Raw genomic sequence first — 25,029 nt, forward strand, 5'->3', positions numbered from 1 at the left:
ATGCACGGGCAGTTCTTGAGCGGCTTCTGGTTGCTCTTCACTCCAAATGCGGCAATTTTGCTTATTTACGTAGCCATTCAACCAGAAATGAGCCTCATCGCTGAACAAAATTTGTCGATAAAAAAGCGGATTTTCTGCCAACTTTTCTAGGGCCCATTCACTGAAAATTCGACGTTGTGGCAGATCGTTCGGCTTCAGTTCTTGCACGAGCTGTATTTTATACGGTTTTACGCCAAGATATTTGCATAAAATCTTCCATGTGGTCGAATAACACAAACCCAATTGCTGCGAACGGCGACGAATCGACATTTCACGGTCTTCAGCAACACTCTCAGAAACAGACGCAATATTCTCTTCTGTACGCACTGTACGCATTCGTGTGGTTGGTTTAATGTCCAATAAAGTAAACTGAGTGCGAAACTTGGTCACAATCGCATTAATTGTTTGCTCACTTGGTCGATTATGTAGACCATAAATCGGACGTAAAGCGCGAAACACATTTCGAACCGAACACAGATTTTGGTAATAAAATTCAATGATTTTCCAGCGTTGCTCGTTAGTAAGTCTATTCATGATGAAATGTCAAAGCGTACTGAGCATCTTTCACTTTGACACCATGTCTGAAATCCCGCGTGATCTGTCAAATACTAATGCATGAAAATCCTAATCAAAAAAATCACCCTTTAGACAATAAAACATAAAAACAAAAAATGTTAGATTTGCTGCTGTGGTTGTTCTAGTTTTAAGTAGTTTATAGGTAGAATAGGTAGTTTAAGTTAGCTTTAAGTTTTACATTGAGGACCTTATTTTAAGTAGTTTTTAAGTAAAAATAAAAAAGGACCTTGATATTAGTTTTTTCCCATAATTTTCTAATAAATACAAAATAAATAAAATTTAAATTGAAGTAAAATAGATCTTAGGGCTGAAAGGCATTAGTAGTTAGTGTCATAGTTTAACTTAGAGTGTCCGTATGGGACCATTAAGTTAGTTGTAAGTTATGGATAATTATTCCATCGATGATTTTTACGAAAAATTAAACATTGTACGAGTATTGAATATGAAGTGGGGTACTCATTACCCAACAGCCCCTGTGCACGTTTGCCCCTGGTGTGTTTTTTGAGAATATTGAAACTCATCTATTCGCACAATCTCACTCAAAATGAGTGAGTTTAATTTTGTGTTTTATTGCGATCATAGATGAGATCAACTGGCGACGACGCGCGCCAACCAGCCGATTTATTTATTAGGGGGATGAACGATGATTCATCGTTTGATTTGTTGCCGCAGATATAAAGACACATCCCTGGTCGTTATACGTTCGTTTTTTTTTTTTGAGGCGGTTAGGGGCAGCGCTGCGGTAAAGCGCAGAGTAAGAATGGAGGCTGTGATAGTTGTTCTATTAATTTTCTGTTTGTTTATAGGAAATGTGAATAAAAATAGATATAAAGCAGCAGGATGACAGATTTGGGAGCATTTTTTAATCGTGCAATTAGTGCAGAGCAGTGCACCGCTACTGTCGTGTTTTTATTTGCATTAAATAGCTGGGTAATTGTTATTTTTATAGGGAATGATTAGTCATTGCGAGCGGTGTGTGCGCGAACAATAAATCAAGAGTCCTCTGATCCGCCAAAAGGGGCAAACATTTATTTTTACCCTAAAAATAAAAACGATAAAATAACAAAGAGAGCTAGAGAGGGTTTGTGTTTGACCAAAAAATATAAATAAAAAAAATAGTTAACATTTCAATTGTTTTGGTCATAAATTAAGACTAAATTTGGTTAAATCAAATAATTCGTCCGTGATGCTCTTCGGTGAAAAATCCTTTGATTTTCATTCCACCAACGACGATTAAGTAAACATACAATTTATCGTTATAAAAACAAATATAAAAATGTTTAAGGTAAAACAAGTAACATTGTGTAATAAAACAAAAAATAAAATAATTCTAAACAAAAACAAAAGAATTATACAATTATTATGTGAAGAATAAAATAAAATGCGAGAAGTAAGATTTTTCACTTCACTTCAAACGAATATTCTTATTCATTCAATGACTTGCGAGGTTCAAATTAATTGAAAATAATTTATCAAGCACGTGGAATTAATTAAGTAAGTATCTACTTGTTTATGTACAATGTGCATTTACATATATGTATGTTTTTAAACAAAGTTATTTATAAGTTGAGTCAAAGATCATCTTGTTGAATATTCTCGTTGTTATTTTAAGGTTTGGTTTGTGGTTTGATTAGAAAAATAAAAACTTTCGATTTCATAGAAAATTGGATGCTTAAACATTATAATTATTATTATATCATTGTTAATAATATATACAGTGGAACACTATTAAATTCAATGGAGGCATAAATGAACAGTATATGAAGGATGGTCTTATGTCAAGAAATAAGTTAACTTCCAGTGGTGGACACGAACTAAGCATAAATCAATTAGTCATTGCAAAAGGAAAATGGTGATCAAAGGAAAAAAGAAGCCTGATCTTAAAAATGAAGTCAAAAGGGCGGACGGTAACAGACATTTCTAACTTGTTAGAATGCTCCAGGAAGCTGGTTTATAATGCCCTTCGTCTTTTAAAAAAAGTTTGGAGTGATGGAAAACGTTGAACAAAACTCCCGGGCCAGAAAGACAACTACAAAGGAAGATAGAAATACTTATAGGTTATCGACCAATGATCTTCTTTAAGAAGTCCAATGTCATTTGAAGCGAACTTTCAACGAACTATGGAGTAAATGTTTCCTCAAGGATCATAATACGCCGATTAAATGAAAACAATCTATGTACTTGTTTGTATAAACAAAAATCTGAAATCTAGGTTATAGTTTGCCAAAGCTCACCTAGACAAACCAATAAGTTTTTCGAAAAACTTGTTCTGGAGCGATGAATCCAAATTCTGCCAGTTCGGATCGGATGGGAAAAAATACGTACGCTATAAAAAACAGGGAATATGATACAAGTTACACCATTAAGACGGTGAAACACGGTGGAGGCAACGTTATGGTCTGGGCTGCTTTTTCTGCATAATAAAGTGTTCCCTACCAAATACTAAAAAAACTGTTGAATGTGCTAAATTCGTGTTCAGGCGAAAAATAGATGTTTCTACATTCCATACTTTTTTCTTCGTACAGATGTTAAACATAGTTGATAAAGTACTATGAAAATATTGTGCTATGTATAAGTAATGTAAAAAAGAGGCTGGGATGCGACCCACACTGATAACTTCCCATCCCGTCTGTCGATTTGTCTTGCTTAAAAGTTTGTCTTTATGTACTCGTATCAATTTTTACCAAATCTGCGTACTATTTTTTGTAGATTTTATTTTTTTATGAAAAAAGCGGACTGTTGGATTTTTATATAAACATTACTGAATATCGAAAACAATATTTTCTGTGAAATAAAATAAGTTTGAAGCCCATATTTTTAATTTTTGAAAAGCTTTTTGAGTCAAAAGTAAATGTTTACCAAGTTTTAGTATTGTTTTTTTTAGAGTTTTATTTTTTTTTAAAACAACTGTCAATTCGATATTTTTCAAAAATTTAAACAAATGTTGAAAATAATATTTCTTATAAGATAAAATTAGTTTAAAGCCAATATCTCAAAGTTCTGAAAATAATGTTTCTTGTAAGCTAAAATTAGTTGGAAGCTTTTATCACAAAGTTTTGAAAAGATATTTGTGTCGAAAATCAGTTTTTAACAACTTTTGTTAAATTATCTTTAAAGTTTTAATTTTTTGTGAAAACAAATGGTACTGAATATTTACAACAATATTTTTAAAAGATAAAAGAAGTTTAAAGCCAATATATCATAGTTTTTAAAACACATTTGAGTCGAAAATCAATTTTTACGATCTTTTATACATTTTTTTTCGGTTTTGAATTTTTTGTAAGAAAACTGTCAATTCGATTTTTCTCAAAATTTTATCAGATTTTAAAAACATTATTCTTCGCTGCTCAAAATTGTTTGGGAGATGCAATCATATTTTAGTCGTAAGATTTTGAAGGTGACAAATTTTTTTTTCGGTTTTTTTGATTTATAAAAAAAAAAGTAAGATGGATTTTTTTTCAAAAAATGTATTTCTTTGATATCACCTTACAATATATTATACAAAATTTAATTCAAGTCTCTTGCGTTTTTGGTTCGTAAGATATTTAGGGTTAACCAAAATGTTTACCTTTTTTCAAACTGCTATGGTAAAAAAAACCACCCACGCAATTTACTTGAGAGCCCTTTCTGCATTTTTCTGTCTTATTATCTGTATAAAAACAATTATTTGAAGCCGATATCTCTTCTGGATCTTGAGCTATGGACGACGAAAAAAACGTTGCGAACGTACGTACACACGCAGGCACAGACATCTTTTTGAAAATCTTTTATTTTGACTCTAGGGACCTTGAAACGTCGAGAAATGTCAAAATTTTCAATTTGACAAATCGGACCCATTACAACAACTTTCTTAATAAAATATAGCTAATTTCATAATAAGAAAACAAATTGAAAATCAAATGGTTTTTATTTTCTTTAACAAGTGTACTAAATTCTTGTCCACCACTGTATGTAGTTAATTTATTGAAATTCGTTAACCAAACTTACTTTAAAATTTTAAACTCATATGACATTTTATTAATTTTTTATTGGAAGTTATTGTAATTGGTTCAATTTGTCGAATTGAAAATTTTGATATTTCTCGGAGTTTCAAGGTCCCTAGAATCTAAATCAAAGATTTTTAGAGAGATGTCTGTGTTTGCGTTTGTACGGATGTACTTTGGGGATACCAGTTTTCGTCGTCTTTATCTCACGAACCAGTCGAGATATCGAATTTAAATAAATTTTGGTTTTACAGATAATTACATCAAAAGATGCGGAAAGGACTTTCAAAGAAATATTGAGTGGGTCGGTTTTACTTGCGGCGTAAAGGAACTACAAATATTGCAAGTTTTTTTTTTAAATTATCTTCTAGAGGTCAATAGAGTTTAAACATTTGAAAAATTGTATGTCATCAGCATAAATTGACGAATATTTCATGATGAAATGAAAATCGTTTATATTCAATATAAATAGTAGAGGTCCAAAGTGGCTTTCTTGTGTTACGCCAGATTTTGTGCGAAATTGTGATAAAGCACATTCCTAAACATGATGATATACTTATATAAGTAAGAAAAAAACCACCATTACATATTTATCGTAAAAACCTAGGGCCTTCGGTTTACTGAAGTCTGTGAAGATACAATACGGTTGATTTCGTTTTTCTAACAATTTTAGGCAAAAGTAGATAAAATGAAAATGAGGTTGGTAACTGTTGACTTATAACGAAAAAAGTCATGTTGAATTTGACAAATTATATTTCTAGAACTAAACGATAACAAATTTGAAATAATCGACTCAAACAGATTAAAAATAATCGATAGTTTTGAAATGGGACGAAAGTTTTGTATTTCAACTTTACTACCCTTTTTATAGATTGGAATTATGTAAGAACCTTTTCAAGGTTCTTGAAAAATTGAATCTCAGTGATTCATTAAGAAAAATGTGAAGAGGAGGATTAAATAGAGTACGGAGTTTTTTTTAAATATAAGTTCCTGTAATTTTCAAACTACTATTGAAATCACTTCAGAGTCATGGCTAGGTTTGTTTTTAAAAGACATGTAATTTTGATACCCATCAGTATTTTTTTTACTATTAACATAGCTTCAAGAGTTTTTCGGTTTCTTTTTTTTTAACTCGGTTAAACGTTATAGATTAGTAAGCCACTAGAGGCTTTTGTTTAATTTTTTTAATCCAGGCATTGTTTATTTTATTTTATAAGTATTTTAGACAAGAGTCAAACCATACAAAAAGTTTTAAAAAAATGTTGTAGAATATAGCATTAATGTCACCTACAAGATTCAAAAGATCATTTAGTATGAATTTTTTAAACTTCAATTCTAAGTCTTAATTGGAACTAGGAACATTGCACAAATTTATGTTAAGTGATTAGTCTTACGCTTATGTTGGTCTTCTTCCACTAATAGGGTATAGGATGGATTTACAGAAAAGTCAACAATGATAATTGTGTCCTTGAACAACATTAGATCCAATCCTTTTTCAAAGTTATTGAAAATCCCATTAAATTGGATAAGTCTACATGAGGAAAAACCATCATTGCAAAGAATCAGTTTTTGAACAAATAGAAGTATATTATGGTTGTAGTTCGTTGTGCAAACAGCTTTAATGATTTTAAGACATTGATGAATTGGCCGAGACTGTAAGGTTACAGAATTCCATCTTTTTCATGAAATGTTACATCTTCAATTTACACATTTGACGTTTTATATGTATTCGATAACTTCACAGATTCTATTTTGAAGGTCTTGAATTGACTTGGTGTTAAATGACATGATATCTGTGCCGAATTGTGATCAAGATAATAAACCTTTTCCATAAAGCACAAGGCACATCTTCGAAAAAGAAAGGTCTAATCACACGATAGACTCAAAGCCGCACCAAACAGTGACACATTGAGAAGAGATATTTTTGTAACAATTCTTAGATTCTTTGCGCTTTTTCTGTTTATTACTATGGGTGAAAATGGCTTCATCACTTAAGACAATATTTTGCCAAATTCCGGATAATGTTGATACACTTAAAAAACCCAATACGGTGTAATATCGTTTGTGAAATGACTAATTCAAAAGATTGCCGGGTACTATCGGGTACATTAGCAATATTGTCAGTCGTTCTTTTTGTCTTTTGAATATGTCCGGATTTCTTTGACTTACTTTTCAGACTTTTTTAGAAGAATTTTTAATGAAAAAAATGAATTTTAATTGCTGACCTAGGAGCTATCAGATTCGTGATGGTCGCCTAACAATAGTTGTTTTGCATGAGTACTGCCTCTTGCAAGGAATTGACCAATCCTTCAAGTGTAATTCTAGTCATGAAAAGTCCTTCCTCTAGGTATGTCTCGCTAGGCCCTGGTTCCCTACGAACCTATTTTATACAAAAAGCTGTAGAATAAATACAAATTTCAAGTCTTCGTGCTGTTGTATTAGAAAGCATATCCCAACAAAAATATCTTCCTAGGCCAATTTTAAAACACTGTGCTGCACAGCGTTTGTAAAATGAATTTAAAAAATAATAAAAACACAGAACAAAAAAAGAACAAATTGTATTTTTATTGTAAAATGAAAATTATATGGGCGGGTTTTCAATGCTGCTGAGCTACAAAGGCGACAATTTGTCGAAAGACAAGCAGTCTACTTCTGTTCGCGTATTATATGAGACCATAATATTTGCCGCATTCTCAAAAAACCTCATGACTCATCTCACATCGGGTCTTTTGAATTTTTGTATTTTTTTATTCCGACTTTTATTTTTGGGATCGGCCTCTGTTATGCGTAGCCGAGAAGATAGAAAGAAAGAAAGCCTTCGAATTTCAATTTTCGATTCGACTTACCGACCGAACGGCAAAACGAGTGAAAAATGACATTTTGCGTTGTGCTCTTGTGTTCGAGTACGTTTTCAATGATTTTAATTTGTTTCAAAGACGCAGCGGCGGGGGTTTGAACTACATCGGTCGGTATATTGGTTTGCATGGAATGAATCACTTTTGTGCGGATATTTTTGTAAACAATACGATGAAAATTCAAAGTGAATGGAAATTAAGTCAGTAAATTATTATTTAATTAATCACTCGTACGATTCACTATTTTGGGAAAGCCATAAACAAAAAAGGAAAGCGTATTGAAAAAAAGCAAAAATGTCGTCATGCGTCGTGGGAGACTAGTAAGTTAATTTTGTGAATTGTTTTTCGTGAAAAACAAAAATGAATAGTTGGTTTCTAGGAATTGAACTGAATAAACCGTTTGGTAGTTTTAAAGACAAAATGTTATTAAAAAGTTTTAACTTCTTGGTTTGTTTTTCCAACATGATACAAATATCTGATTTAAATAAACTACGAGTATAATAGATTTTTTTCAAGATTATTATTTGAGGTATCTCGGCTTTCCTATCGTTATACTATGTATTTGGTAGCAGTTTTAAGTTTTCAAGTAGTCTTTGTTGTAAAATTGAGATTCTAGGCTTAAAAAATGTAAGTATAAAGCAAAATGGATCTTTGTGTTAATTTCGTCAAATCTCAGGATTGTCTTAACCGATTTGGATGCTCATTTTTTTATCATTGTCATCACAATGACAGAATAGTTAAGAAAGAAATCCTGACGAATTTGAAGGAGGAGTCTTAAATTGAATGCATTACGTGTGTTTTAGGAGGCATTAGAAAATTAGGAACAGAAAACCTCCCAGAAAATATTACTCGCAGTAGTCAATCAAACTCTTAGAACATTTTATGTAAAATACAAAAAAAATTAACCCCTCCGGGAATCCTACCGAATCTGACACAACTTCTGATAACGGATTCAGGCTCATCAATTTTTGTATGATAGCCAGTACACGTTTTCCACACCTCAACATTCAAAAATTAACATGTAGTTCTCCAAAACCATTTATCGTCAACCAGATTGACCTATATATGGCGATCGATGCTAGACACGCTTCAGCATTATGGGTTTCCAAGCTTTCCGGGGACACTACTTCGACACGGACCACTACCTTGTTGTAACCATAGTAGTAATTCAGGTTTCTAGACTTAAGGCAAAACAGGGAGATGCTGTGAGAAGATACAACGTCGAACTGCTACAATCCCAAGAGAATGCCAGATCCTTTTAAGACCGAGTCACAAGTAACCTCTCTCAAAATCCTCTGCCGCCAACACAATGTACTGAGAACCAGTGTCAAAATTGACAAGATGCAATTAAAAAAGCCGACACTGACGTGCTGGGTTTGTAACAGCTACTAACAATAAACCAGTGGTTTGATGAGGAACGTCAGCAAGCCAAAAGAGAGAGCAAGAGAAAAGTGCGGTCGAAAATGTTAAGACGCGGAAGCATTAATAAAGTTCGAGTTCTATGACGAAAGTGGAAACAACTTATTAGAACCACTGTCAATTCTGAAAATATGGAAGAAGACTGTTTAACGGGGACGAGGAACCGAAATCCTTTTTCAGAATCGATATTTAATTCAATATACATGACAAAGCTAGAAATCTTGTCTTCCCTACTTAAACGAAATAGATGATGACGATTGCCATATCCTAACTGAAGTCTCACAAATCCACTGAAGCAGATGGCTTAAATGCCGAGTTTTTCACAGCAGTTGGAGATAATTTCGTTAGGAGCATGCATCAATAAAACAACAGTAGCGCCGAGATTAAACGGCGATGATTATTAAAGCCCTCCTTCAAGCAACTAAAGACTCCATGAAGTATGACAAAAACACCATCGTTTCGAAAAAAAAGTTCTTCCGTGATTTGCGGTTCTATGCAAGGAAGTTGAGTGGAGGAGAAGATGAAATGCCCAGCTGTACGGGCTCAACAGCGAGGTAGACTTAGAGAGAAGGATGCAATTCTAACGATTGAGATTCGTGAGAAGTTGAGATGGTTGTTGTTCATAACTTGACTGTTGAGAATGTGAAATTTGTTAATCTAGAGTTTCAAAATCGTGGAAATATAATTTTAAAACAAACAAATTAATTAAATCTGTTCTAAGAGGTCAAAGAGCATTTTCACTAATGAAGCTTTAGTGATGAAGCTCATTTCGGTACTAAGAGCTTCTCTATTACTTTGTATGCATTTATGTTGGTATTTTAACTCAGTGGTTAATGCCGAGAAGTCAGCAAATCTTCAAGCATTCAAGTATTGACGACATACGGCCATATTTATTGAAAGAAAGCACTGAAAAGTGGGACTGATCAAATATACCATACCATGGCATGAAATCATTTGATAGATATTAAGAAATAAATATAATATTATGTAATATTATTTAAAGCACTCAAGCCCTTAAAAACAACCCCTACATTTTTGTAGATAACGTAAAATGAAGCATTTTTTGAAAAGTTAATAATTATTTTTCTTAATGTTTTAAGATATAGTCTCGGTATTTGAATCAAATATCAAAAACAAAACAAATTATTTTGGGTAGACATTTAATTTTCGTCTAATCTATTTACTGAGCGAATAAACTATTTAAGTCTATGTATTTGTTTCGATAGATTAATTATTAACATAGATTCCGATTTTTTAATTAGTTTTTTTTTTGAGGCGACTCATTTTGAAACTTTATTAATTTTATTAAAAAAAAACTGTTTATCTCTCTTTCCTTGCCTTCAAGTCGTAATTTGGCAAAATGATGATATGTCAAAAGAAGTCGCTTCAAATGAGTCCAATGTGAAAACCCAACCCAATCTTTAAATTAACCATCGAAATTAATAGGATTTGAATACTACAACAACAACTTGACATGGCTGGAATTAAATATGCTTCACTTAACTTAACTTAATTTAAAACTTACATGTGTTTTCAAAAAAGTCAACCATATTGTCGTTTTTCAGTTCCCATGCATTCTAAAAAAAAATAAACATTATGTTTTTCTCTTATTCGAAACATTTCAAACATTTTCTAAAACTTACAGGATCTATTTCCACTGAAGGAGCAGTCATCATTGGAAGATTTCCCCGTTTTAGAATTTCATTTCTGATTGTTTCATTTCTATTGACAGTCTCTTGTGATGGTTTCAAACGGAAAGGATCATTCGAATGAACTGATGAACTCCAAGAATCAGACTTCTCTTCAGAAATTGAATCATTATTATTATTATTATTTAAAGTTGACGTAGATACACTAGGACTAAAACGAGGTGATCTCTTGCCTGCACTATTCGGACTATTTGCATTACTAAGATTATTAAACATATTTGCCAGATGACGAACTGATTCTGAATTTGTTGGTGTTTTCTGTGATGAATGCAAAGAGGACCAAGGACTAAAGCACACACGACTGTTATCGATGGTAGCATCAGTTTCGCTGAATTCTTTAGACGATTGTTGGTGAAACTAAAGAAAATGAAAAACATCAAAAATTCAAGTAAAAATTATGAGATATTTTAAAAGAAATTCTAATTAAACATACATTTAATGTTTCTTTATATTCTAGTGGCTGATCGGCACCAGGAAAATACTCGCAGAGTAAAGTCATGATTTCTACAACGTGCTGCATAGATGGACGGTCTGATGGTTCACGACTCCAACAAGATGTGTAGAGTTCTTCGATTGGCTTGGGGCAGCCTTCTATTATTGGTGGACGGTTGCCTTAATTAAACGGTAAGTAAGAAATTAAAAATTAATTTTAGAATTTTATAAGTAAGCAGATTTACCTTTATGAACTCCCCACAATATCGACAAAGCATGTTGTACATCTTTAAAGGGTTGTTGTCGAGCCAACAGTTCCCATAGAATTATACCCCAACTAAAAACATCACACTTTTCTGAATAATGTGACCCTTCGAAAACCTAAATAAATTGTTGTTTTAATAAAAATAAGCATACATGCAAGCAAAGTTTCTCAGATATCAAAAATATGAACAAAAATTGTGAAAAAAAAATGTTTATCTACTTCTGGTGCCATCCAAGCTGCACTGCCTTGATTGTTTGTCATCCAAGTTGATTTATCTGCCGCTGTTCCAAAATCACAAATTTTTAAATTCCTTGCAGAGTTTACAAGTAATAAATTTGGTGGTTTTAAGTCTCTGTGAATGATGGGCTTTGGTTTCATAGCATGCAAATATGCAACACCCTATAAATATAAAAGATAAATATCAAAATATTAAATATTACTAAATTAAGAAATACATATATGGAATATTTTAAAGTATTATGTTAAACAATGTAAATATATTTGTTAAAACAAAATAACAAACAAAATGCTAGAAGACTATGTCGTCAAAACGAGACACCAGAAGAGTATGAAATGAAAACCGAATCGTGTAGTTCCCAATAATATTAAAAAAAAAAAAAATCATGTACATAGGTAGGTAGGCACTCTTTGAAGATTTTTGTCTTTATCTATGTCTTTTATATATTTTAAAATTTTGTGCGAATTTTTGTGAGTAAGCCTCAATATTCTTTCTCTCACGAGTCAGTTGTGTCATTGATTTGGTGGACAAAAACTGGACGGACCATACATGTTGCTTTGAACTTTTTATATCAAATACCTTGGTGATGGTTGTGAATCCTAAATTAATCCCTTTTCTGCGATTTTAATGACTTCTTGATATTTTTGGGCCTCATATTTTGTGTAGTGAACATTGATAGCCTTTTGAAATCATATCTCTTTGCAATATTTGATTCGTTCCTGTATTCAAACTTAAACAAAAAAATATATTCTATAGCTTCCTTCTTCCCCTAAATGTCTAAAACCCTAATTAAACTTTTTTGAAATTTTGAGATGACTTTAAGTTCATACTATGACCATTGATTCTTTTAAGTAATGGGAGGCCAAAGACCGTGAAAACTTTTTCATGATTATTTCATTATTACCATTTACAGTCAAACTTCCCTATTGCGAATTTTGACGGGTCCAGAAAATTATTTCGTTATATAGAAAATTCGTCATACAGAAATTTTCTGTTTTTACTTTTATTTAAAGAAGTCAGTGATTTTAGTTTGGACAACATTCTTCCGTTTTTGTTTTTCAACAAAATCGTCTAATAAATTGAGAGATTCAAATAAACGGTAATTTTTTAAGAGCTTGAGAACTTTTTAAAAAAAAACGCATACAATTTACAAAATCTCATCGATTCTTTATTTGAAACGTTAGATTGGTCCATGACATTTACTTTTCGAAGATAATTTCATTTAAATGTTGACCGCGGCTGCGTCTTAGGTTGTCCATTCGGAAAGTCCAATTTTGGGTAACTTTTTCGAGCATTTCGGCCGGAATAGCCCGAATTTCTTCGGAAATGTTGTCTTCCAAAGCTGGAATAGTTGCTGGCTTATTTGTGTAGACTTTTGACTTGACGTAGCCCCACAAAAATAGTCTAAAGGCGTCAAATCGCATGATCTTGGTGGCCAACTTACCGGTCCATTCCTTGAGATGAATTGTTCTCCGAAGTTTTCCCTCAAAATGGCCATAGAATCGCGAGCTGTGTGGCATGTAGCGCCATCTTGTTGAAACCACATGTCAACCAAGTTCAGTTCTTCCATTTTTGGCAACAAAAAGTTTGTTAGCATTGAACGATAGCGATCGCCATTCACCGTAACGTTGCGTCCAACAGCATCTTTGAAAAAATACGGTCCAATGATTCCACCAGCGTACAAACCACACCAAACAGTGCATTTTTCGGGATGCATGGGCAGTTCTTGAACGGCTTCTGGTTGCTCTTCACTCCAAATGCGGCAATTTTGCTTATTTACGTAGCCATTCAACCAGAAATGAGCCTCATCGCTGAACAAAATTTGTCGATAAAAAAGCGGATTTTCTGCCAACTTTTCTAGGGCCCATTCACTGAAAATTCGACGTTGTGGCTGATCGTTCGGCTTCAGTTCTTGCACGAGCTGTATTTTATACGGTTTTACACCAAAATCTTTGCGTAAAATCTTCCATGTGGTCGAATAACACAAACCCAATTGCTGCGAACGGTGACGAATCGACATTTCACAGTCTTCAGCAACAGTCTCAGAAACAGACGCAATATTCTCTTTTGTACGCACTGTACGCATTCGTGTGGTTGGTTTAATGTCCAATAAAGTAAACTGAGTGCGAAACTTGGTCACAATCGCATTAATTGTTTGCTCACTTGGTCGATTATGTAGACCATAAATCGGACGTAAAGCGCGAAACACATTTCGAACCGAACACTGATTTTGGTAATAAAATTTAATGATTTGCAAGCGTTGCTCGTTAGTAAGTCTATTCATGATGAAATGTCAAAGCATATTGAGCATCTTTCTCTTTGACACCATGTCTGAAATCCCGCGTGATCTGTCAAATACTAATGCATGAAAATCCTAACCTCAAAAAAATCACCCTTTAAATGAGTCGGTACGTTACTCTTCATCTCCAGAAAGGTTCGAAACACTTCAATAGTAATATCTGTTTGTTAAGTCAATCGATCTTCAACTTTACTAATTGTCAACAACTTTTTCTCCAGAGAAATGCTACTTCGAGACATTTTCAATTTCAATTATATTCACTGAAGCCTGAACATAGAATGCTTGCATTTAAAATCTTGGCGAAATCCCCTTATAAGGTTTTTTTTTTCTCTGCATGTTTGAAATTATTTGAAAAAATCGTTATGTGGAAACAAAAACGTATAAGATTTGGATTTCCAGCAATAAAATTTATATGTTGTAGAGAAAAGTTCGCTTTATGAAAATTCGTTATAAGGAGATCAAAAAATACCAAAAAGATGTGTAGGTACTCAAAATCAATTCGTAATAGAAAGATCTTCGTTATGTAGAAGTTCGTTATAGGAAAGTTTGACTGTATTAATAAAATTCTCAAGCGATCTAAAATGTTGTTTTGGCATAGAAATAGAGGGTACAAACTATACAGTTATCAGCAGTTTTTTGAGAGTACATTTTTTATACCTAATAATAAACTATTTCTTCTTTAACATGCGTAAGCTTTTAATTATTTATTAAATCTAAATCATGATAATAAATTAAATACAAAAAAAGTTAGGATTTGATTTTAAACCTCAGAAATGAAACTGGGGATTTCAAAACTAGTTTTTGGAACTATTGAGAACACTGTAATCACTAGGCTAGATGAATTACTAGTATGGTATTTTGTAATTGAGGGGCTGCAATACATTTTCTTAGCTCATTTTGCCTATTCCTTGTGTTCTAAATTATATTAGTTACACAAAACATACGCTGATGGAGTTTTGAACTTATAGGAATGAAATTAGATAACGTGTTGATAGCTCACATATTTTAAGTTTGATTTTTATAATGTCTTCATTGATAATTTGAAAGCGGCAATTGATATGCATGTCCCAAAAGTAAAAATTAATAAAAACTCAAAGCCTCCTTGGAAACTAATGGAAAATGTTTTTGGTCATTTATTAATAGTAAATAATGTCAAATGGTATTCCTAGCAGTACGAACTACCTTGGTTCTACATTTTCGGATTTTTCAAATATTTGTAATTCGTTTGCACATTACTTCGAATCAAATTATTCAAAATCTAGTTCAGATCCATTAGAAATACCCGAATTATCTAATCATATTTATAAGCTTGACATACAACAATTAGAAATTAATATTTCTTGGGAAAGGTGAATTTCTTTCAGTGTGGAAAAAATCATTTGTTTCTCCAATTCATAAAAATGGTCCTAAGCAGGAAGTAAATAACTACCGTCCTATTTGTAAATTATCAAGTATACCGATACTCTTGGAGACAATTATCTGTAAAAAGTTGCCATTTCTCCTTAAGGAGCATATTTCACCTTTTCAACATGGCTTTTTTGCAGGAAAATCCACTACCACTAATCTTTCTATCTTTTCCAATTTCGTCTTAAATAAACTCTAAGAAGGCTACCAAATTGATGTTATCTATACTGATTTTGCGAAGGCTTTTGATAGAGTTATTCATACTATTTTGATTGAAAAACAATTTGGTTTTCACTCAAATAAGTTGAAATGTTTTTAGTCTATCTAAGGTGTACAATTCGTTTGTATTGCTCAAGTGCTCTCAAGTCCAATTATTATTACCTTGGGTGTCCTGCAAGGAAGCCATCTTGGTCCCGTTCTTTTTTTTTTAATATTAATCAATGACCTGGCTGATATCTTCTTAAATTCTAGTACACTTTTATTTGTAGATGATTCAAAGTTGTTCGGATGCATAAATTCTTTAAATGGTTGTATTCTTTTGCAAAATTATCTCCAAAAGTTAACAGAATGGTGTACAACTAACCAATTATTTTTGAAAGTTAAAAAATGTAAAATTTTTTCCTTTTGTCGCAATTTAAAAAAAAAAATCTTTTGATTACAAAGTTAATATCGTTGTTCTTGAAAGAGTTTTAGAGAAAAAAATTAAATCTAAACTTTAGCAAGCATATAGAATATATTGTAGCTAAATCCAATTCATTGCTAGCTTTTATCAAACGTAATTCAAAAGACTTCAAGGACCCTTTTGTCCCTAAACCTCTATTAAACTCATTTGTTAGATCAAAATTAGATTAATGTTGTGTGATTTGGAATCCTTACTACAATATTTTTTCAAAAAGAAGTGAAATGATCAAAAAAAATGTACAAAGATTATAATTCAGAAATTAGATTGGAACATCAGCAATGTTTATAAGTGACTTTTGTCGCATCATTTCAAATACCCTTTCCTTTTATCGTTGGTAGATTTGTATGCTCCCTCGAATCAAATAAGAGAACGTTGATTATTCCGAGAAAAGGAACATAGGGTAAACAATGCTCGTAATGAACATTTAACTCGCTGTGTTAGAGAAACAGATACACTTTGAAAAATAATATACTTTTGTTCTTTTCGATTTTATTAATCAAACCATGTTTATATAATTGTTATTTTAAACACTTAATATTATACATATATTATTAGTCCTATTTTTTTTTGTTGTTATAAATGATTAATTATTTCTCAACCTTTTTTAATCTAATTGTAGATGTTAAGATCTCTAATTGATGTGAATATAAATAAATAAATATAAATTAGGTGGCGCAATAGTCCATGTTGAACCAGTGCCTAGTGACTTACAACTCTCAGCCATTCCTCTGTGCGAGTAATGTTGTCAGAGATGGAAGAGACCTACAATTTATATTCCTAATCTGAACGGCTAATTTAAGAAATTCAGTTCCTCGCAAGACTCAGTACCCGTGAAAAAGTTAAGGTGGCACAGGCAGGGATTGAACCCAAGACCCTTTGAATGACAGCCCAACGCACTAACCATCACGCTACGGGTACTACAATTGATGTGAATAAATACAAAAATTTAATTTTATCTATAGAAAAGGAGAAAATTGCGAAAATTCTTTTTCCAACCTTTCACTCTCCATAAATTGCAAGTAATTAATAAATAATAATGAATTCGATGAAGATTGAAGAGTTTATGGACTTTTCAAAAACAAATTAAATTAAATTTCTCAAACGTTGAGCCCTTTTTCTTATTTTACTGAACTTCTAATTTTGTGGAATACAATTTCTGAACTGAAGGTTATAACCGAAGAGGATTTTTCAATTCGATTCAAATGTTTAAAAAACGAAAAAAACTTGTAGAATTTAATAATAATAATTGCAAATATTGACATATCTCGACGTTTCAAGGCCTTTATAATCTAAATCAAAGGTTTTTAGAGATATGTAAGTTCAGAATACTATTTTTAGTTGTCCATGTCTCAAGAACTTGTAGAGATATCAACTTCAATTAAATTTTTCTATTACAAATAATAACATCAAACGATGTAGAAAGGACTTTCATAAAAAATTGGGTGTGTTTGTTTTGGTATAACAATTTAAAAAAAAGTATATATTTTGGTTCACCCCAAATATCTCACGAACTAATAACACTAACGATATGACAAATTTCTACAAAATTTCTAAAGTGAAAAGACTTCCCAGCTTTCAATTTACCAGAAATTCTCCTGTCCTGTAACTGTCCTGTTAGATGCAATACTCCCCCGAAACGGCTTAACCAATTTCATAGAAATTTTGCATATAGATTCGGTAGGTCTAAGAATAGGTTTTAATCTATTGTTTATATTCGTAAGTGCTATGGTTTAATTGCATCAACACCGTACACGGTGCAACGATCTTGCGGAAGTATTCAGTGACGCTATGTACAATGAAGCATTGATTTCTATTGAGGATCTTTGCATTATCATTGCCAACTTACCACTAAGTCATTTTGGTATTCATTCACCAAATCGAAATGCATCTGATTTATTAGACACTGGGGTGGAATCGGCTAAGATGATTGTTGATACATGACAATCAAAATGATCGAATTTGATCTCCATAAGGTGATAGTCAAATTGATACCTAAAAAGCTGTCACAAAAAAATGTGATAGCCGTTTTCAAACAAATATGTTTATTCCTAATAGAGCTACCAGACGCTCACACAAACGAATGGTAAATTTTTTATTTATTCATTTATTCAAAATCAGCCAATTTGAAACTGAAATTGTTGAATCCAATTGAATTGAGTTGAATTACTCTTACACAGAATGTGTACACGGAATGAAAATGATAGTCAATTTGATTATCAAAAAGATGATAGTCAACTATCACCTAAGCCGCTTCCACCCCTGAATTGAATCGTGAACTACAATACAATACTGTAGAAATGGCAGCAGCAGCGATTGTTGCTCGCAATGTTCCACTATTGAATGAAGAACAAAGAAACATTTATGACCACATCCAGGATCGCAGTTTCGACAGGACAAGGTGGATTCCTTTTTTTTGGATGCACCAGGTGGAACTTGCAAAATATCCTTATTTCTCTAATTCTTTCAAATAATGGTATTGCATTTGCTTTTGCATCTTCTGGCATTGTGGCAACTTTATTGTATGCCACTAAATCATCTATGGCTACACTATGGCACACAAACATTCACTTAAGGCTTTGAACAGGGCATTGAAAGATATAAAAAACAACGAGAGACTATTTGGCTGCACTGTTTTCAGGTGATTTCAGACAAACACTTCCCGTTATTCCGAGTTTAACATACGCTGATGAGATCAACGCGTACTTAAAATCATCGTCACTTCGGCGTAATGTAGAAAAATTACAACTGAAATTAAATATACGTGTTGAAATGCTTCAACATCCATCCGCTGAAACATTCACAAAACAACTGTTAGATATAGGCACCGGAAAAGATAAAACTGGATGCATACAATTACTGGTCGATTTCTGCAAGATTATTGATTCACAAGATACTCTCATTGACCACATAATTCCCGATCTACACAGACAATATACAAATCATGAGTGGCTGACAGAAAGAGCAATTTTAGCAGCAAAATTGGATATCAACAAATCAAATCTCAAGATACAACATTTGTTACCAGGAGACTTGGTGTCATACAAATCTATTGATACAGTTTGTGATGATACCGAAACTGTAAATTATTCAACTGAGTTTTTGAATGAGTTTTACGGTCATTCCGTAAAACCATTATGGCTGAAACACATACACGCTTCAGCTTCGGCTTCGTCTCCGTTACGTTAGGCCCGCTTCGAGGTTGCTTTGAATGACATTTCTATTATTTCATCCCTCCAAAGAGCAAATATTTTGTTTGTTGACATTTTTTTCCTGCTGATGAGCTGTCAGACAAAGCAAATGTTCAGAAAATTGAACTAGAGCTTCCGTTTGGAGTCACATTACGTTACATTACATTCTTTTCCTTACGATTGTCAAACAAAACGTGAGGTCGAAGCTACATTGTGATAGCATGCATTGAATTCCTATGGCTGAACTCGTAAACGTCAGGCGAAGCCGAATCGACAAAGTGATATCGTCAAAACGATACCGTTTGCACGATAGCTAAATAGGTATCGTCTGTCATTGGTTTTCAAGTACTAACTAAGCAAATTGAAATACAAATGTTTTGGCGTAATTGAGTTTTGTAACAAAGTTAAAATAAAAACTCAGAAAACAAAAATAAAATGAATACCTACGGTTATCGAGATAATTAAGAGACCTTTATATTTTCCAACCTATTTGTAAGCAATTTGTTTTTGATGTCTCACGTGTTGTAAAATAATCTAAACCATTATAGTTTTGTTCAAAGTTTTTCAATAATATCAGATATAAATGTCTTAGATATTGAAATTATAGTAACATCGTTGTCAGCGGCAAAAAAAAAACAGTAACAATAAACACCACAGAATAGTTGGTAAGTTTGCTAAAAAGCAATTTGTTGCAAATTTTCACAACTTTCTATAGACAAAAACCAAGTTTAATAACACTTTCAAGTTATCGAACAAGCATGATCTTTCGTTGAGTTCATTTTGACATTTCAGTAATCTTATGCTGAAAACGATAGACGAGACGATAGCGACAAAGTTACGTGAAGTAAATTATTGACGATATCGTTAATGATAATCGTTTTGAAAATTACGGAATGACTCCGCAGGCATGCCACCGCATAATTTACAACTGAAGATTGGATTTCCGGTAATTTTTGTTCGTTGTTGAACCCACCACGGTTGTACAACGGCACGCGATTAATAATTCAAAAATTACTTTAAATGGCAAATTTCGAGGTGAAAATGTATTATTACTGCGAATTCTTATTATACCCACAAATTTGCCAATTCAATTGCCTTCAATTTCCAATTCGATTCTCGTTTGCAATGACTATCAATAAGTCTCAAGGCCAAACGATGTCTGTCTGCGGCTTAGATTTGAGCACTTCATGCTTTTCTCACAAAGACAATCATTCATGGCGTGCTCTCGAGTGGGCAACCCATCCAGTTTGTTTGTATTGGCGAAAGATGGGATCACAAAAAACATTGTACATTCTGTTGGATTGTTTTTTTTTTTTAGTAATATTTTCATAATCAGCGATATGTATATAACTTAAAGAATTAATTGTAATAAATTAAAACTAATTGTCACCGTTTACAGTGCTCTATACCTCTCCCACTTACAGTGGCGAGCAAAATAATAGCAGTGTAATAGGCAAGAACCTATAATTTATCATAAATCAATAACAAAGCCACTTTTTCGCAACTCTACTGTATTATGGTACTTAGAGTAATTATGTTTAAACGTGGTGATAATTTAACTGTATATTCTCATTGCTTTGTTTAAATGGCGCTTTGTGTAGTGTGATTCTTTATTTTAAGCGAGCAAAATAATAGCAGTGATTGACAAATTTATTTTAAATAATTGTGTTTTGATTTAAATTTTTATTTCAAAAGTGATAAAAAGCAAGTCCTGTTATTCTATTTTATAGTTCCATTAAAATTGTAATAAAATTATTGAATTTATGAATTTAAAGTGGGTCGAGGCAAGCACTGCACACTGGAGAGGCGGGAAATTATAAAAAAGCTTGATTTGGAAGGCAAAACCTATAAAAAGATTCAAGAACTTCTTGGCTGTTCGGCGAAGATTATGCGGAACGCCATAACTTTTGAAGAAAAAGCAGAAACCAGGGGACGGAAACAATCTCTAACACCAACTTTTAAAAAACGTGTGGTTCGCTTTTTAAAAAATAATCCTACAGCAGCAGCTAAAGAGATTGCAGACGAGCTTGAGGTTCAGTTTGTGAGAAGACCACCGAACATAGGATATAACCCCAGATACACCACAAAAATAATTAAGCATGGGGGATCCAGTATAATGGTTTAGGGATGCTTCTCCTATTATGGAGTTTGCCCAATATACTAGATCAAAAGCATTATGAATCAGCACTCTCACGGGGATATCCTTCAAAACACCACAAAAAAACAAGGCGTACCAGTAAAGCAGCCAGGCAATGGTTCCAAGATAATAGGATTGAGGTCATGGAGTGGCCTGAACAGTCTCATTACCTCAATCCCATCGAGAATCTATGGACAAATATTAAAAAAGAAGTATTCAATGCAAAACCAAAAAATAACAAAGAGTTATGGAGCGTTGCTGAGCAGGCTTGGCAATCAATAACATCATCAAGATGTCAGGGACTTGTGGAGTCAATGAAACGTCGCTGTGAAGCAGTTGTAAAAAATAAAAGTCGTGCTACCAAATATTACCTTTTGCTAAATAAAATACCGTATGAAAAACGTTTTGTTCCCCTGTTTTATTTTAATTTAATAGAAAAAGAAAATCACTGCAATTTTTTTTTGTATTTTTGCAATATATTAAATTCCACTTTTACTAAAAATTAAATTTTAATCAATCTTAAGGAGTTTTATTTAGAAACATTTCCAACACCAAAGCCCTATTTATGTTTTATTTAAAATAATTTTCCAAGCACTGCTATTTTTTTTCTCGCAGCTGTACGAGTATATACCACACCTTTACACACTTACAATAAGTTTATTTATTTCCATAAAAATATTCTCTAGAAATAATTTATATGACAACACAACGTTTGTCGGGTCAGCTAGTTTGAAGTATAATTTTTTAATTCATTCGTATTTTGAAAAGTTAGAAAGTAAATCTTATATTTTGTAACACTGATTGACGATTTTTCTGGTTACACAGTGGTGCATTTGCTAAAATTGAAAGATGAAGTAGCTAGTGCTATAAAGGGTTATGTCGCAGCTATGTTCAACAAGTTTGGTAGAAAACCTTGCATTCTGGACAGGGAAGGAATACATCATCAGTATGCGGTTCCATACACACCACAGCAAAACGGTGTAGCAGAACGCAAGAACCGAACCCTAACTGAAGTAGCGAAGTGTGTGTTACTTGATGCAAATCTTCCAAATTGTTTCTGGGGAGAAGCCGTGTCAACAGCAGCCTTCTTGCAGAATAGGCTACCCAGTAAAACGCTCGAGAAGACTCCTGATCTGAGCCATATTAGAGTGTTTGGATCCAAATCGTGTACCTTAGTTCCAAAACAGAAGAGAAAGAAGTGGGATGACAAGGCAGAAGAAGGCGTTCTTTTTGGATACGATCTCAACTCAAAGGGATATCGTATACTTGATCCAAAATCTAATAGAGTTTGGATATCCAGATCTTTGAAAATTATCGAAAATGAACCTAAGAACCAGCAACACACAAAAAGCCAAGAATCCAGAACTGTACACAAATATAAAACGGAAGATACTTCTACGAAAGAAAATTCAGAATATGTTTCAATAAGACTGGGAAGAAACGAAAGCATCTCATTTAATGACTCGGTTGTCATTGAAGAGGAGCAAGTATTTGAAGAATATGAGCCCCTCGTTATAGAAGAGTCAGTAGCCCAAGGCGGTGAAGACATTCAAGGTCAGACAGAAAATCAGGAAATTCGAATTTCAAAGCGTTCAAATAAAGACATTCCTCCAATACGTCTGTCGTACAAAGCCCTGGTTAGAATCTCGAAAGAACCAGAATCCTGGGATGAAGTATTTCGTTTACCACTTGCCGAGAATCAAGTCAATGAACGAGCTTAAAGTTTCGACACTTACAGATCTGCCGCCTGAGGGAACAGTAAGTTGCAAATGGGTATTTAAATCCAAACTAAATGTAGACATTAGTACTCATAAACCCCGACTTGTTGCAAGATGATTTTCTCAAAAATTCGGTGAAGATTACGATACGACCTTTGCGCCAGTTGTTAAACACGAAATTATAAAAACTCTTCTAGTGGTTACCCAATTGAGACGTTTGCATGTGCCGCATTTTGATGTGAAAAATGCTTACTTGAATGCAACACTGAGCGATGAAATTTTCATGGACCAACCCACAGGGTTCAAAATGTTGGGTCATGAAGAAAAGGTGCTTAGACTTAATAAAAGCATATATGGTCTAAAACAATCAACCCGGGAATGGAACAAGAGAGCAACAGAGATCTTACTTGGAATGGGATTCAAGGCATTGACAGCTGATCCGTATCTGTTTTTAAGGAAAGGAAGCAACGGCCAAACAACATTTATGTTTGTAGAACTTATAAACACCATATATTAAGAACTCCAAAAGCAGGTAAAGACGAAAGACTTGGGTGAAGCGAAACATTATCTCGGTATAGAGATCGACGGGAAAAAGAAGACAAAAACCTACAAACTTGAAGATTCAAAAGGAACTTTAACACCAATTGAAACAGGTTTCTTGAGTCCAAGTGAAGAAACAAGTCCGAAGTTACCAAATAATAACTTATACCGCAAAGCTATTGGATCATTACTTTATATTGCAACCGTTTCAAGACCAGATGTATCCTTAGCTGTTAATCTTTTGAGCAGAAGAATAGAATCTCCAACTGAAAGTGACTGGAAAGCTGAAAAAAGGGTTATGCGATACCTGGCGACGAATGTTGACAAATCTTTAAGGCTTCAAACAAATGAATGCTGACTGGGCTGGCGATTCAAACGACAGAAAATTAACCAGTGCGTATGTATTCCAATTCGCAGGAAGTAGCATAGCTTGGTCAAGTCGTAAACAGACCTCAGTAGCTATGTCTTCAACCGAAGCGGAGTATGTAGCGGCATCACATGCAAGTCGAGAACTAATTTGGCTACGAAGACTCTTGACAGAAATTGAGGTAGATAATTAATCAGCCCACAATTATCTATGAAGATAATCAAGGATGCATTCGCCTAATTGAATCCGACAAGTTTGGAACTCGAACAAAACATATTGATATTTGACACCATCATTTAAGAGGCCTAAGAGAGAAGATGATCATCGAACTAAGATACTGTCCATCAAATGAAATGAGAGCTGATATTTTGACAAAACCACTTCCAAGAGATGTTTTCCTTAATTTTACGAATCTTTTAGGAATTCGAAAGGATGACCAATCGAAACCATCTGGAGCGAGAGGGGGTGTTGAAACTGCGCTCTCAGACTGTTCAATAATCGACGGGCGGCCACGGATGGGAAGTTATCAGTGGGGGTCGCATCCAAGCCTCTTTATTTCTGTTGGAATTGAATTGGAAGTTATAATCGAATGCTTCAATCTTTCTATGATCATAAAACATAAAAGTTTGACCTTCATTAACAAAAAGGACAAAAACTTAGTATTTCGGGATAAACACGTAGTATTTGGATATACTCAGTGATTTGTATCTTTGTGCTTTGTAAAATCAGACGCTTCCCTTTCTATTAACACCCTTTTAAAAAAAGTTACAGAAATGTAATAATGCTGTGTTTTACTTTTTGATTTGGTTTTTTTGAACTATTTTTAAGCTTTTTAGTTTTTGACTTCACTCTTTTGAGTTCATCAAATTCATGACACACACAAATTTATTCTACACAACAAATCCTCTTAAACATTTAGACAAAAAAACGTTTCTCTGGAAATGAAATATTAGCCTAATAATATAAATCTATTTGTTTTTATTTACAGATGGACGTTCAAACATTCGAATACAGGTTTTGAAATAAAACGGAATTGAACATCTTATAAACGGTTTGAAAAAAGTTGTATTATTTTTTTAATTTCCTAAATAAATGTACCTACAAGTAAACTTTAAAAATGACTTATTAATAAAATAGTTGAGATCGTCTTGAGCTTAAATTTTAGGCAATTAAATTTG

The 25,029-nt window shown here is 33.1% G+C and overlaps 1 protein-coding gene and 1 long non-coding RNA gene across 3 annotated transcripts in view; one reads left to right on the forward strand and one right to left on the reverse strand.

Moving 5' to 3' along the window:
- LOC129944655 (mitogen-activated protein kinase kinase kinase 7) overlaps positions 1-25,029 on the reverse strand; it is a 71,022-nt gene that overhangs the window by 44,884 nt on the left and 1,109 nt on the right. The window contains exons 4-8 of the mRNA XM_056054242.1: positions 11,498-11,677; positions 11,259-11,394; positions 11,015-11,193; positions 10,516-10,938; positions 10,398-10,449 (exon numbers count right to left, since the gene is read on the reverse strand). Coding sequence (XP_055910217.1) covers positions 10,398-10,449; positions 10,516-10,938; positions 11,015-11,193; positions 11,259-11,394; positions 11,498-11,677 — 970 coding nt within the window. The remainder of the gene's footprint in view (positions 1-10,397; positions 10,450-10,515; positions 10,939-11,014; positions 11,194-11,258; positions 11,395-11,497; positions 11,678-25,029) is intronic.
- Positions 1,307-25,029, forward strand: LOC129944656 (uncharacterized). Of its 2 annotated transcripts, XR_008781471.1 has the most exons (6): positions 1,307-1,369; positions 1,422-2,109; positions 10,518-10,742; positions 10,807-10,969; positions 11,039-11,205; positions 24,840-25,029. It is a non-coding gene; the product is annotated as an uncharacterized LOC129944656 (long non-coding RNA). The 2 variants fall into 2 exon arrangements; XR_008781472.1 differs by lacking the exons at positions 1,307-1,369; positions 1,422-2,109 and adding an exon at positions 7,041-7,773 and having other exon boundaries at positions 24,840-25,024.

The sequence above is a fragment of the Eupeodes corollae genome, chromosome 2 (genome assembly GCF_945859685.1).
Source record: "Eupeodes corollae chromosome 2, idEupCoro1.1, whole genome shotgun sequence".
Lineage (NCBI taxonomy): Eukaryota > Metazoa > Arthropoda > Insecta > Diptera > Syrphidae > Eupeodes > Eupeodes corollae.